General features: G+C 41.5%; 1 protein-coding gene across 1 annotated transcript in view; it reads right to left on the bottom strand.

Moving 5' to 3' along the window:
- Positions 1-16,824, bottom strand: part of CDH13 (cadherin 13) — a 579,181-nt gene that overhangs the window by 452,170 nt on the left and 110,187 nt on the right. The window contains exon 2 of the mRNA XM_069966164.1: positions 15,405-15,516. Within this exon, the coding sequence (XP_069822265.1) occupies positions 15,405-15,516 (112 nt within the window). The remainder of the gene's footprint in view (positions 1-15,404; positions 15,517-16,824) is intronic.

Raw genomic sequence — 16,824 nt, 5'->3', positions numbered from 1 at the left:
TGGCATCTCTCCAGAAATTATGGAAGCCTTAAATTGGCTTCTGTATTGCATCCAGTTTAGACAGAGGTAACCTGAGAGGCACAGCTGATAACAAATGGCACACAGACTTTCCACAAATAACACTGGATTATTTCCAAAGAAATGTGTATGACATTACACTGGGGGGTCATACACATTGGGGGTCTGCCTGTAAGATAAAATATAAAATGTCTGTGTCACTCATGATCACATTAGAACAAACAGTTTTTTGGGATCTTGTAGGGTGGTCAGCCCCAACCTGTTGCTGTCCACAAAACTAGTCCATTCTATTTTCTGGGAATGCTGGGAGTTTTAGTTTTTAACAGCTAGACAGCCACAGCATGAAAGTGATGACAAGTTCCCTTCAAGTGAAGCTTAAGAAACCTGGAAATCTACAAATACAAGTCCCAGAATGACTCTGAACCCTAAAGAAGGTCAACAACATGTTCAATGTATAAACTGTGTGTGGCACTACAACACAGTCTCATTTACTTCCATGGCCATAGCCTAAGCATAAGGGTGGAGCTGTTTCTGTGCATCATGTGTCTATTCATCCTCCATGGGAACTGCTGAGGATAACAACTCCCCTAGAGAATTGATAGACTGGCAGTGTTCCATCCTCAGAGTAGACTCTTCCTCATTCTCAGGGGAGACTCTGTTCCCTGTTCTAGAGATCACAGACCCCCCAATCCTGTGATCAGAAAGTTATCCCAAGGATAGGGGATAACTTGTATGGGTAAGCCCCTTTAATCCTGTATATCCCGTTTAAGATTCATTTTTTTAACCAAGGCCTGATTTACCTTTTAAACTAATTGTATTACTTCAAATCTGTGAAAACTGTTATCTTTAGAAAACCTTGAGCCTCTTATTTTCCCATTAGAGATATTGAAAGATAATATTAATATCCTAGGTTTTAGACACAGCTATGCAATTTATATTAATGTTGCTGGCCTTTAAATAAATCAGCTCTCATTAGAGGACTGAGCAGACGACCGATAGATCATCCGTTTAACCCTGTATAGTCTAGATACAATCAATGTGAAGTAGCAGAGATGGGTGAAGGTGCAGGTACAACAATTTACATTAAATTACAATGGTGTTAAATGCAACAATGCTGAATACAAATACAAGAGCACTGAAGATATTCTGCATTCTGAGGTAACCTATAATCCATCAAGGAGCAGAACAAAGGGTCAGTCATTAATTAGACTCTGAATTAAAGCCTTTCAGTGAGGGTCACAGCACCCTTCATTCTGACATTTAAATCACTACTTGGGTACTTTCCACTCTGGTATGCAGAATGTATGGCAAAATGCTTTTCTGTTAATTGCCTTCATTTTTCACGTGTGCTGTTTGATTTATAGTCAATTAAAAATCCCCCGAAAAGCCACCAAATCATGTTAAGAATAAACAAGATTAATGTATTGGAAAGGCTTCTCCACTTGTGGTACACAGGTACTGGAATTGCTATACTGTAGTTAGGTGGAGGACAGTCAGGGAATGGTGACATGTGATCTCAGGTCCACCTGGGCTTTGACTTTTAAAGGAAACTATATACAATAGCTAACATAAAACATCCATTGATAGAAACAGGCAAGTGAAATTAACCTGTAGTTTCAATAGATTTTGGCGGCAGTGTTACAGTGTATAAATCCACCATTACAGTGTATAAATGGTCCACCATTACAGACAGACCAATCACAGTGTAAACAACGGCCATACTTTTCACGTTGTGGAACACTGCCTCTGCTTCTATGGGATACCGACCATCGTCGTATACGCTCTGGGCGGGTTCCCTTGTGGCACCGCAAATAATTGACATGTCAATGAATGAAACCCTGTCAGTTCACACAATGAAGCGAGCGGCTCTGTCTGCTTGCTTCATTGTGTGCTGTGAAGTGTTCTCACTGCGGCCGGAAAGATCATCTGGTCAGAGATCGGCCGTTCCGTGACCCGGCCGGGGTCACAGAACGGCCGGTCTCTTACTTTGTGTAAACATAGCCTTAAAATTTCAGAATATCTATACTACACTACAATTTAGGTATTATAGTGATTCGGAACCCATGTTCCACTGGTGGGTTCTCTTTCTAGTCTAGTTGAAAAGTCTAGTTAAAATGGTATTTTTTTGTATGGGTTGCCTATGTCTTTCTCTATTATATTTTCAGATTTGCTATAATCATTTTTGGCCACAAGATGCCACTACTGAGTATTACCCTATGTTTCTCCTGCACACTGAAGGCTTTAAGGGTTAATGCATTGGTTATATTGTATAATGTTTTATATGTGCAAAAGTGTGACTGCCTGACAGCTTCCATTCCCTAGTTTATAACAACTTTCTATTCTAGAAAGTTCCCACCAATGGGATGCCAAGTCACCTCACAGTTCCTCCACCAATGGGGGTTTAATAATTAGTTTGTAATCAGGGCACTCTAAGATATTTCACAATAGTAACTTATAATTCTTAAATTATTTGTATGGCCCAGTCACATGACTGGTGGCGCCTTGTGAAGGCTCTGTAAATGAAGACTGAACACCAAAATTTACAAATAGCCTTGGGTTGTCTAATTGGGCCAAAAGGCTATAAACACGTAACCATTCTCTGGGCTACCTAACTTTTCCAGAAGGTAGAATAACATCATGAGTAACACCATGGCATTAGTGTTATATGTTGTGATTGTGGTAAACAAGGCTAAAAATATACATTGAAAGCCAGATGTCAGATATTTATCCTGTGAAGTTCAGCAAGCTATTGGCACATTTAAAGGATAAGACTGTTGTACTGTGAATGGCCTTATTAGCATGGATACCGGAGAAGATGTTTCCAGCGACATACTAATAACACCATTAGTGTCTCACACTGTTTTCTAGCTGGAGCACAAGCATATTAAGAGGCCACTCTTTGCGAAGGAAAGCATATTCACTTCATTACTTGACATCATGTGCATCTGTCAGAAATATGAAATGTAGCACTAGATCTTAAAGGGGTCGCTCACAATAAAAAAAATATCTCAAGTCAACTGGTGCCAGAAAGTGCCAGAAATTTGTAATTTACTTCTATAAAAAAAAAATCAAGTCTTTTAGTACTTATCAGCTGCTGTATGTTTTGCAGGAAGTGGTGTATTCTCTCTTTAGTCTATGGAAAAATGTCAGTCTCTGCACACATTGTAAATATATATATATATATATATATATATATATATATATATATATATATATATATAAAGAAGTAGTAGCAGAACGGCACTGTGCAGACTTCTAGTCAAAGCGGCTTCCAGCCAGTGGGTGCACGTCTCTCAGGTAGTCGATCCCCGACTCCACAGCATAAATAATAAGTGATGGGAAGACGGCACTCCAGTAGTGAAAAAATTTGTGATAATTTATTCACCCATACACGTAATGCGACGTTTCGACTCAAACATGAAAAAGACTGTTTGACTGTTTGACTGTTTGAGTCGAAACGTCGCATTACGTGTATGGGTGAATAAACTATCATGCATTTTTTCACTACTGGAGTGCCGTCTTCCCATCTCTTATTAATATATATATATATATATATATATATATATATATATATATTCATATATATAGTTTTTTCGTAGACTTTAATGGGGTAGAGCTGCGCTAAACACAAAATAACACAAAATAACACACATTACAAAGTTATACAACTTTGTAACGTGTGTTATGTAAGTGAATTGCCCCCTTCCCAGTTATGCTCAGCCAATCGCGGCTAAGAATCTGATGACGCGGCAGAAGGGGGCCGGCATGAGGGATGGCCGGCCTCCCGAAGATGTTGTCATTGTCCCAAGATGGCGACCGGGGGTCAACAGTAATGCGTTGAGTATAATGCACCACACTTCCGGGGTGGGGGGTAACACAGGGAAGGGGGCCATTCACTTACATAACACACATTGCAAAGTTGTATAACTTTGTAATGTGTGTTATTTAGTGAATAAATGCTTAGCGCCGCACTAACCCTTTAAGGCTATGTTCCCACAACGTCCTTTTATGCAAAATAACGGCTGTTGTTTGATAGTGATGGCCGTAAATATTGGTCATAAACATTATTGACGGTCATCATTGTAAAACGAGGGCCATTATTTTGCATAAGACGACGTTGGGGGAACATAGCCTAATGTAGCATATTATTAGAACTAAAAAACCTTTGTGTTTAATACCTATTTTAGGTCTTTTTAAAATGGTGTCCGTTATTTTGAGTCTAAAATAACGGACCTCACTTAGCAGCCTTGTCTCCCCTTAGTGCAATGACTGTTGTATGTGCATTATTCTAGTTTGGGGTTACTAATTGGACTTTGAGTGTGGCTTAATTGAAAAGTCCATTGAATTTAATAGTAAAAACAGAGAAATAACAGTGACAAAAGAAAAACTGTGTGTGGACTACTAATAAAAAAAGTCCGCTGTTTACAAAAGACGCCCGAAAATAATGATCATGTTCATTATTTTGACGCCTGCGGCCAAAGCGTCCGTTATTCAATACACTGTGTGCATTGGGTGTCTGTCTTCCCATTGACTTCAATGCATTGCCATTGCAGTCAGTTAAATCTGGGCAAAAACGGTTATTTTAAATATAAAAACCGTCCATCTTTTCAATATTTTTTTTTTTTTTCCAACAACTTTTTATTGAAATACAAGGTTATACAACACAGGAATTGTACAAGCATGGTATGCAATTGTGAGAAAAAAAAAAGTTTCACAGAGACTTTGCGTAGTCGTGACTATGAGATTAGATCTCCGCCATAAGGACAAAGGCCTCATATCAAAGTAAGAAATAAAACGCATGGCTTCTGTCTCCCTTCCCGAGAGGCAGATAACATGGATTTCACAGATTATGAACAAGTGTTGTATAACAAAAGAAAGAAAAAAAAAAAAAAAAAAAAAAAAATATAACACATTTTACGTTCAACCAGGTATCCCCTTCTAACCCTTCCCCCCCCCCAACCCCTCCCCCCCTCTTCTCTCGTCCACAAAGTATCCACTAGTCGTCACCTCCCCTGTCAGGCAGACATAGTTTGCCAAGTGTGTTTTGTAGTGCCTCTTTGTTGTACCACTCAGTGTGTTTGAAGACCGACATTAGCTCTTCAATGTCACGTGTTGTGTAATGATGTTCAATAAACGTTCTCCATTTTTTGAAGAATCCTTTCGCTCTCTTTTCTTTATGGCGTTCCGTCTCTATTTTATCTAAGTGTAGCAGCTGATTCATAGTGTCTGTGATCTCGAGTAACGTCGGTACCGAGGACTGCAGCCAATGTCTAAGGAGACACTTCTTTACCACTAATAAGAACGTATGAATGATAGGGACCGGGGCGTTATTCAAGTCCAATCCTGGTGTGTCTGATGATAATACATGAAATATCGCGGTCTGGGGAGTGAATGGTAGTTTCGCCTTCCAAACCTGCTTGGCATAGACAAATGCTTCCCTCCAGATCTTCTCCACCTCCGCGCACGACCATAGACCATGTAAGAGGTTTGCTCTGTCCTCACTGCAAGATGGACATGATCTAAGATAGTGTGCAGGAGCATTCGTATATGTCAAGTCAAAGGCATACGTTGCCTTATGGATAATTTTGAAAAACATCTCTCGCCACTGTTCATTAACCATCGCTTTACGTACCCCCTCCCACCCTTTTATTATGCTCCCTGGAGTTTGTCGTCCCCTAATTCCCTGGCCCATTTACGAAACACCCCTTCCTCCTCATTTCGCAACATTTGCTTTCTCAGTGTCGGGTATAGCGAGGATATAGAGGCAGCTATATGGTTAGAGCCCATTATGTCATCAAAGACTCCCGGAGCTTCAGCCTCTGCTAAGCTCCTGATCCGTTTTTGGCAGTAACTCTTAATTTGGTTAAACAGCATAAAATGTTGTGCTGGCAAACCAAATTGAGTAGAAAATGTTTCCCAGGAATGGAAATGGCCATTATCTCGATGTAAGAGATCTCCTAGTACCCTGACTTCCTTTGCCCGCCACTGAGAAAGCAAAGATTGGTTCCCTCCTGAAGGTAAAAGATGGTTGTGGCATAGAGGCATATATTTAGACAGACAGTAAGGGAGACCATACAGCTTTTGTACTGACTTCCAAGCCTGAATCGTGTCCTTGAGGAGCACACTAGCTCTAACATGGGAAGGCAGTTCTGAGTATTTGTAATGAAGAAGACCCCCCAAATTATGAGTCCCTGCTAACGCCTGTTCCAAAGGTAAATTGGAATAGAACCGCGTCTCAAACACCCAATCCCTAGCGTGTCTCAATAGGGCGGCAAGATTGTATCCTCTTAACAGCGGCAATTGCAAGCCCCCTTGGTACTTAGGTAGAGCCAGCTTCGTATAAGCAATTCTGGGGCGTTTTTTCCGCCATAGAAATTGAGTGAAGGCAGATTGGAGACGCATGTGATCCACATGTTTCAATAAGAGGGGAATTGTCTGTAGAGGATACAAAAGCCGGGCGAAGCTCACCATCTTTAAGAGGTGCGCTCTGCCCATGAGCGACAGTGGCAGATCAGACCATCGGGACAAGGCATTTAGTTGCGTGGGCAACCTCCCTAGTTGGATGCCCAGGTAAGTTATGGCCTTTTTCTCAACCGGTACAGGTGAAGCGAATCCCCTCGGGACACCTTTCAGAAACATTAACTGGCTTTTTGACACATTTATTTTGTAACCCGTGTATCGGCCTATGTCCCCCAAAAATGCCAACACTTCATCTAAGTGGTCTTGTGGCGATGCTAGATACAATAGTAAATCATCAGCGAAACAAGATATTTAAATTTCTTTTCCCCTAACCGATATACCAGAATAGATCTTGGAGAATAACATGTATCTCACTACAGGCTCGAGTGCCAAGTCGAACAATAAGGGCGACAATGGACACCCTTGTCTGGTCCCTTTGGAAAGCGAAAAGGAACCAGACAAATGACCCAGTAAATGAACTCTAGCTAGTGGTGCTTCATACATTGCCGAGATATATCTCTGAAAGGTGCCCCGAATGCCCATTTTCCCCAGCACCAGTTGCAGCCATTGCCAGTTGACATTATCGAATGCCTTTTCCGCGTCCAGTGTCAGCAGTGCAGGACAACTCGAGATGTGAGAATCATTTGACACTATCCAATCCTGCACCGCTAACACTGAACGCAGATTGGTCACGGCAGAGCAGCCTTGTACAAATCCCACCTGGTGGGGACCAACCAGTGTTGGTAGAAGGGAGGCTAGTCTATTCGCCAGAAGTTTAGATAGTATTTTAATGTCAGCATTTATAAGAGATATTGGCCTGTAGGCCTCTGTTTGTTTGCTGTCCTTACCCGCCTTTGGTAAGACCCTAATGTACGCTAGGTTGTCCGATGCCCAGATCCTCAGCCGAAAGAGCTGGAAGGGATAGAGAATCAAGAAAGGCACTGCCCCTGGACATATCTACCGGGTCTTGCCTGTACAGGTTCTCATAGAATTCTCTAAAGGCATCTACTATATCCTTGGGATGTTGAACTAGGGTCCCATGTTTATTGTGGACTCCCTTTATGTAAGGGGGGACATACCGACCCCTCGCTAATTTGGCCAAGAGGGATCCAGCCTTATTGCCAAATCTAAAGAAATCGTTTTTTGTTGCCTGTTCTTTGAACCTCTCCACTCTATCCGCCCATAAATCATAATTTTCCTTTGCTGCCAGCCACGCAGATTTGGTGTTGGGTTTGTGGTCTCGTACGAAAGCTGTATAAGAGTGTCTTAGTTTCTCGCTAGCCTCTCTAAAGTGTTTCAGGGACTTTGCCTTCAAGGAGTGTACGTACCCTATTATTCAGCCTCTTATAACCACCTTAGCTGCCTCCCAGTAAAGAAAGGGATCCCCGGAATGTGAGCCGTTGGTTGCCTGATAATCTAGCCACCACCCCTTAAGTGCCACTGTGAACGTGTCATCCTCAACTAAGAACGTCGGAAAGCGCCACAGTATGTCCGTCCCCTTCGGGTAAGTGTCAGTAATAGTCAGTACAAGAGGGGTGTGATCAGAAATTACCATATTAGAAATGTGAATGCCCGAAGATTTCTGTAACAGAGATGGGGATGCTAGGAAATAGTCTATTCTGGACCACGTTTCATGTACCGGTGAAAAGAACGTGTATTCTCTTTCTCAGACGCCACACGGGGTTTCTCAGACGCCACACGTCAACCAAGCCCGTGGCCTCTAGGAAACCCGGCAGAACCGCATCATGTGTAGATGTGTGTCCTACCCTGTCTTGCCGTTTAGTGCGATCCTCCAGGGGATTCAGTACTGTGTTAAGGTCGCCACACACCAGAATGTCTCGTTCGGGGTCAGACAAGATATCCTGCTCAACCTTGCGAAAGAATGAAGAATTAGTGTCATTATGTCCATATAAACAGTATAAGCTGAGACGACCCATTTGGCCCTCTAATAAGACTCTTAGGTATCTACCCTTTATGTCCTCCGTGCTTGATATGATTTTGCAGTTTAGTCTTTTATGCAACAGTAGCAAAATCCCAGCCTTGCCATTTTGCGCCGATGCACCAACCACATGCGCCACCCATAACTTATTCATCCTATGGAAATCCGTTACGTCTAAATGCGTTTCTTGCAAAATCGCAAAGTCCGCATTGAGACGTTTCAGATGACGTAGCACCTTCATGCGTTTGTTAGGGGAACGTAGTCCCTTCACATTCCACGTTATTATTTTCATATTCATCCTATCAGCGGAAAGGAGGTAACCATAGCCGCATTGGATGGTGCATCAGACACAAGCCAGCCGACTGGACATATATGTTATTTATTGTGGACGAGAGAAGAGAAGAAGAACCACCCCCCTCCCTACCTCCCAACACCCCCCTCCCACCCCCCTCCCAAACTCCCAAACAGCCTACCTCCCCCCCACCCCCCAAGTAACATCAGAAATGAACTAACAACTAACAATACATTTGCAATGTGAAACATCTTCTGGACCTCACTTTTTTCGTGCGCCAGTATAGGGAACCACTGCCGTTCCCCAAACGGGAGATAGCCGGACAGATATATTCTCTCCTCACTAGCCCAAGCTTCCCCCCCGGATCCTCCCATATACTCACTCATCATGATGATGATAACAGAAAGTATAACAAATGATAGTAGTAACCCCACCCCCACCCCCGAAATAATTGTAAATTAAATTTTTTTTAACAGGTACGTCACTTAGCAGGCCCACAGTGGCCCAGGCAAACTGCAACTCGAATTAGGTACCGGCTATACGCCGATCAGGTGCGCCCAAAGTTTGAATTCAACTGCCATATAGCGGGAAAAGCTTTTCCACATGTAACCTCCTCTTGATCCATCACTCGAAACAAAGCACCACGGTTGCTAGTAACATCTCAGTCCCCCGATGTAGAGGGAGAAAGCGCTTTTTCACATCTTTTACGTGTCCACGTTACATGTCCATCTGTTCTTGATGCGCGTCTAGGAAGGCTTGTGCATCGTCTGGATTATGAAATACTTCCGTCTTCCCATCATCCAGGAAAATGCGCAGAGTGGCCGGGAATTGGAGAAAGAATCGCAATTGGCGCTGAACCAGCTTGGTACAAATTGGGGCAAATGCCCTCCTTTTTTTGCCACATCTGCGGAATAGTCACCACAAAGTAGGATTTTGTGGCCCTGGACAACCAGTGGCAATGACATCTTCTTGGTGGCTTGCAGTATCAATGCCTTCTCCGCATAGTTTAGATATCGGACTATTACTTGCCGCGCCTTCTGGGTTGACTGACCGGGTGACGATGACGGAGGTCTGATAGGGCCCAGTCTATGTGCTCTCTCTACAGTGCAGGCAAGTGAGAGACCCAACGCCTGCGGGATATCCACCGCACATATCTGGGCGAGTTGGTGAGTTGGAACAGTTTCCGGAAGGCCTACAATTCTGAGGTTGTTCCTCCTTGGTCTGTTCTCAAGATCATCTATCTTGTTCCCCATTGTAAGATTTGATTTTAGCAGGTGCTTCACTTGGGCTTGAGTTTCTAAAAGTTCATCCTCAAGTGTATTCACCCTCTGCTCCAGTTCCCCTATCTGGGCTGAGTGTGCTGAAAGTTCACCATGCATCTGCTTTAGAGCCTCTGCCACTGTAGCCTGCAACGCTGCCGTGATATCGGGCGCTAATATCTTGGCTACTTCAATAGCAATTTGTTTGCAAGACAGTCCCACATGCGGTCTTATGATCTCCTAACCCCTTTTATCTATGTCCACTCCCAGGGGAGAAGGGTGCTCCGGGTCGCGAGGCTGTGCCGACGCGTGCTGTGAGCCCTGCGCCATCTTGGATTGCAGCTTGTCTTTATCCCGCTTCGGCAGGGATTTCTGTGGCGGCTGCTCACCGGCCCGATTAATAAATTTATCCATGGGGCTACTGTGCGGGTGGTCAGTGGGGTGCTCTCTCACACCCGAGATATTTGCTGTTCAAATGCCTTGGTTTGACGGGGTTTTTAGGATGATCCGGAGCGGAGCTTCCTCACACACAGCCTCTCATGCACGTGCCGGAACCGGAAGTCTTTTCAATATTTTTGACATTGTGTGAATATAGTCTATCTGCCATACCCTGAACCGCTACATCCCCAGCTGTTTTCTGCTTTCAATCGCTGCACCCGCTAATTACGACAGTTGAATGCAGCTGGCAAACGTGACAGCTGCATTTTCATGTCCATTATAGCCCCTCCGTGGTGGTCTAGTGGCTTGATTGCCCCCCCCCCCTCTAAGATGCGAATGGGGAGGTAGGATCCATTGTACTGGCCGGGCTGAGACTCAGCGCCGGAATGATGCTTATCCCAACTCCATGTATCACTAGAGTAATAGAGCACTGATCTAATGAACCTCAATGGGAGATCAGTGCTGTGTATAAACAGGTCCCCCAGGGGGTTTCTAATTAATGTGTGCAGTAAAAACACCTCTCCTATTAAATGTTTGAATCACCCCCTTTTCCCATTTTATACATAAAATTAAATAAATAAACATATTTGGTAAGCGCCAAAAAATTCCAAAATGCTAAATTGTGCATTTTTGTTCATATCAAATCCAGAAAAATTGGTGCAAATTATGACAACAATTTGCCTAATACACCCCTATTTTGGCACAAAAATGGCATCTGTAGAAGAAGGTGGACAGAAAGCGGCCATAAAAAAGACATTGTGTGAACATGTCCTAATTAGAGATGAGCGAACCTCGAGCATGCTCAAGTCGATCCGAACCCGAACTTTTGGCATTTGATTAGCGGTGGCTGCTGAACTTGGATAAAGCCCTAAGGCTATGTGGAAAACATGGATATAGTCATTGGCTGTATCCATGTTTTCCAGACAACCTTAGAGCTTTATCCAAGTTCTGCAGCCACCGCTAATCAAATACCGAACGTTCGGGTTCGGATTGATTTGAACCCGAACCCGGTTAGCTCATCTCTAGTCCTAATAGATCAGATATACTATAGGCAAAGTACTAGAACTGCAGCTGAACTACTGGTCATAACCTGCTATAAATACTACATTTTGGACCAGTGGTGACTGAATATATGGGAAATTACTGAGAAGATTCCTATATAAAATTGCTATATACTGAGGATTTTTAATATGTACCAAATACTTTAAAATAGAGTCAAGTTTGTATACCAATATATCCCTTTAAACCTCATCCTGTGAACTGAAGTGAGAACAATCTTTACCCTGTAGATGGTGATTTTATAAGACAGCTCTCCCCAAGTTGTTTCATCTCTTATCACCAGGGAACAAAAACCGGGGGAGGGTTCCATCAGTCTTCATCCCCTGAGGTCAGTTCAAAAAGTGAGATGATTGTATCTTTATATTAGCCATTAAAACCGTAAAATTCTAAATTTATGAAATTTTATGGGCCTATTCTTTCAGCAGATAGCCCATTGATTTAAGTCCTGCTCCTCTGGGGTAAGTGGCAGTCATTTTTAGATTAAATTGTAAAACTCAGGTAATATCACAAAACCTGCTGATTGGATTTTTATTTCTCTAGATTATAGTTGTATCCTCAGCTAACAATACAATTTATATCACATTCTGCACATTCTACATTCTATTTCACATAGATATAACACCATAAAGCCCTATAGACCCTATTTTTTATTTCATTTCCTATGTTTATTTATTTATTTATTTATTTATTTCAGTAATACAGTAGATGAGTTTTAGACTTTTTCTTTACTTGTCGCGAGACATACTCTTAAAATGGACTTTATTATTATTAGATTGTTTTTATTGATGCAAATCCCACCAAACTCCTAATAGGGCCTTCTCTTTATTGTTCTCTTTAAGTGTACTTGTCGTCATTTTCAAAATCGAATCAACAGGCGATGGGCTAAAAAGGAAGTTTGCGATTTACATTATTATTTTTTGTTATCATGCTTTAAAACAAAGCTATACTTACTTGTATCTAGGTCCAAACTCCTGAAGACAACTTTTTAGTCTTGTGCTGGTTGAAATGAAGAGACTAAACGCAGGAAGTCCCGGCCAGTACAGAGTCATGGCTCAATGTGTCTGTCAATCAAATGACTGCCTTCTCTGTGAGCGCAGATGACCAGGACTTTGTTTGTTTCATCTTTTTTTTTCAACCAGCACCAGACTAAAAAGTTGCCTTGAGGAGACTTGACCTAGATTCCAAGTACTGTAAGTACTTTAACTAAAAATAAATAAATAATGTAAATGGCAAACTTGCTTTATATCACATCTACTGTTGATTTAGAGTTTGAAAGTCAGAAGGAATGGAGACACTTTATTTTATTCTCAGGTTTATTCTCATCTCAACTTAATATAGTTATACTTGTAGGACTGTTAAATTATTGCATTTGTAAAAATATTTAACTTGAACAAATTTGCCTCATTCTCCTGATATGCTGCTCTTTTCTTCCCATCAGAGACAAGTTTGCTAACCTTGAGGGGTCCTACACGTATAAGTACAGTATATTAGTTGAGATGAGAATACCCCTTTAAGGTTCATGCACAAGGTTCTATCATGGAACCCTCTAATGGGCTCATAATGTACCTTGTTGTCTCTAATTTTATATAGAAGAACCTGGAGGAAATCTTCCCTATCAGTATTAGCCACAGAACAGGGGTATAGTTATTAGAAATACATTGGTAGCATTTGCAGTCTCTGATGCATGTGGGGGCCCAATGGCCCCCAACCACATATAAAGGCACTAGTATTAAAAGAGTATTAAATGTAAAAAGTTTAGCCATATAACAAATTATTTGATATATGCATGGTTATCCTAAGGATACAAGCCTTGTCCAAAGTCCATATGATGTAAAAAGGCCAATGTCAGGGTAGTAATGAAACATTTAAGTCAGAGCCCAAGAATTGGTGTGTGGCAGATAGGTGCCTCTTACAGATTTTAAGTGGAGCCACTTAAGGCCCTTTTAAATAGACAGAATATCTGCCCAATTAGGCAAATATTGTCCTATGTGATAGAGCCAGCAATGAGCCAATGAACCAACAAATGCTCGCTTGTCAACTAATTGTTCACTTTTGACATTTTTGTCAGAAAATAATCTTCTATCACCCGCACATTTTCCTATGTAAAAGAATTATCAAGCCTTGTAATCAGTTCTGTAAACTAGTGCGCTGATGTGCTGCTTTGGCCCTCTAATATGGCCTTAGGCTAGTTACTACCAGCATTTTTAGATAAAAAAGAAGCCTTTTTTTATAACGGCAGTTTATAATGATTGTGATCATTATTTACGGCTGCCATTATAAAATAACAGAGGCTATTTCAAAAACCACTGCTATTTCACCTAAATAGAACATAGCCTATGGGTACTATACTCCTTAACTAAAATATGCAATACTATTTTAAAATCTATATACTGTATAACTTTATTTTAGTTACATATTTTTTAAACTGTAAAGCTTTAGTGAACTTTCATTTACGTGTAAGTTTATTCCGTACTTCTCTAATTCATTCACATCCAGAGCTGCATTCGAAAATTTCACTATAACCATTTGTAATTTATCAGCACAGGCCTGACACAAACATGAGATGTGCTGTTCTTTTTCTCTGAAGCATGCTTTTGTACATTGCTTTGTGTAAATTACAATAGATGTAAACTATCGCATGATGATCACTACCAGCAAGCCAGAACTGAGAACGTAGGTGGGACTGGAATAAAGGATGACAAATTTCAAGATCAGTACAACATAAACTGCGTAAAGAGTTTGCAGACTGACTTAACATTATCATATGCAGATTATAGCTAGAGATAACCTGTGACATTGTTTTCACAAGTGAATGTCTGAGCTATCACATGTAAATGAAGCAGTTTTATCTGGTGATGTCTTCAGGGTAATGTAATTTACTTGTTAGTGCAATATATGGACTCTTTAAGTGACATCTCTCAAAAATTCCTCCCTGTTGTGAAACTAAAACAGCTGGAAAGATGAGTGATTTACGCCACAGTTGGGCACTTGGCCCAAGGCAATCTTAAGCTAAGTATACATCTGCATTGTCAATTCAGTTTTTCTGTTCTGTTATAGAAGCAAACAAATTAAAATGACGGAGTGCCTGATACATCTCATGATGGAAACCAACAGTGCCCAATGGACCCCATTGACTTCTAATTTTCCATTGAGTAGACTACTGTCTTCAAAAAGAACATCACTGCATGCCGCACCGAACAGAGCCTCAGCATTGAACAGAGCCTCCGACGCAATTTAAAACACAGTCTAAGTAGATTAACCCACTGAGTATTTTACAACAGGTGTATTGTCAGTCATGATATACTGCGTTACACTGCAAACATAAATAAGAGGAAGACAGTCATATAGTCCTCAGTATCAAATTACCATTTGACTATGGAGCATTAGACATCTATGCATTGGGGGGGGGACGGCATTATGCTAAGGAAAGTTCTGGAATCACATTATTCTCTTGAGATAGAAATATTCAATGTGTTACTCTGTAAAAGGAAAAAAAAAGTACTTTCTACATTGTACGAGTGTAGACTAAGAATTTTCCTGTGACCAATAAAGGTCATGGGCACTTTACCACCGACTAAACCAAAAATACTGGATTTTGATGGGCTCAAAGCTACAACAGAGAATTCAAGCCACTGATTATACAATAAGTGGACGTCTTAATGGTGCGACTTTGATACGTCAGACATTTTGGTCATCATAAAGATGTACCTTTGTATATCTCCCAACAAGATTCCTAATGGCTCTTGAGCTGGGACCCATATTGACTACCAGTGTGTTTACTGCCATCAGTAATTCACCAAACACCTTTGGCACTGGTATAGGACTTTTGCCACTTATCTTTGATAAACTCTTTTTTGGAAATAGCATGATAATGACTAAAGGCGTAAATCTAACTTTAGGATATAGATCCACCTAGTACCATCAAAAAATATGTTCCTACCATTCAGAAGAAGCTGGTCCTTCAAAAATTCTCCTTGCTGCTCAATATAGTAAATCTTCTCTTGGAATCCTGGGATACAGTCAAAATCTCTCGCAATGGCAAACACCAGGACCTGCAGAAAAGAGGAAAATGTTATAACATGCAGAACCTGATGAAAATTGTACAGACAGCAGGATTTTCAGCTTTCTAGGAATCAGCCCAAAACCTCTCATGCTACAATAAAGTGACACCACAGGTTTCAGATATCAGTTGTCAGCCATTTTTTTCAATATAAGCAGATATCAAAGACTTTTTATGCTTAAGATCTATAGTGATGTGATTTCTCCCTCTGCTTTAGAAGCGAGAATTGCATTATCCTCAGTACTATTTTCGGGATGTAGGCTAATGTTCTATTCAGCCAAGCGGCTGGTGATTGTCAGGCCGAGAGATAAAAGACGGTGGAAAGCAGTGAGCAGAGGCACAATTTATGCACTAAATGAAATGTTTTGGAGGTCATATAAAAAAGTTGGCATTAAAAAGCTCAAAGATGTTGCCTATGATGGCAAACAAGAGTGGGGCAGGTAGATTACATGCCCCATGTCTTTAGCTGTTCATGCCTTTTAGCTTTCATTTAAAAGTTGCAGTATGATTGGTTAATATGGGCAACAAAGGCCCCAATGAGGAGATTTATGAAAACATCTAAAAGAAAAAATGGTATTTGTTGCCCATAGCCACCAATCACACTGCAGCTTTTATTTTATCAGAGCAATAAAGAAATAAAAGCTATTCTTTGATTGGTATATTTTGAAGGCTTTCAAACTCTATGGGCCCTTCTGCCCAGTAGGTGATGCTTCACTCTTCTAGCCCCTATACACACTAAAATATTAGAACCCTATTAGAACAACTCGTATACCTAGGTGACCCTTATCTGATCTAGTCTTGTACATAATAATGACCTGTTCACATCTTACTACTCTGCGCTGCAGGCTGTGCTCTTCCATAGTTACCAACAGTCCTGGCGAAACCATGTCCAGGGTATGTCCTGGGAAACTCCACCCCCTGCCATCACTCCCTGCAGAGCAGGGAGATGAGTGCTGGGGTATGATGGGGTATGATGATGGATGGGCAGGAGGATGAAAGGTGTAGTAGTGTGATGATGGAGGAGCAGGAGGATTAAGGGGTAGTAAAATGATGGAGGTGGTAGTAGTATGATGATAGAGGAGCAGGAGGACGAAGGGGTAGTAGTATGATGATGGAGGGGTAGGAGGATGCAGGGGTAGTGGTATGATGGTGGAGGTGAAGGAGGATGAAGGGGGTAGTAATATGATGGAGGATAAAGGATTTAGTAGTATGAAGATGGAGGGGCAGCAGGATGAAGGGGGTAATATGATGGTACGGAGTGCAGATGTTAAAGGGAAACTGACAGCATGGATATGCGTAT

Source organism: Dendropsophus ebraccatus, chromosome 4, assembly GCF_027789765.1.
Source record: "Dendropsophus ebraccatus isolate aDenEbr1 chromosome 4, aDenEbr1.pat, whole genome shotgun sequence".
NCBI lineage: Eukaryota > Metazoa > Chordata > Amphibia > Anura > Hylidae > Dendropsophus > Dendropsophus ebraccatus.
This window is presented reverse-complemented; position numbering and strand designations above follow the sequence as displayed.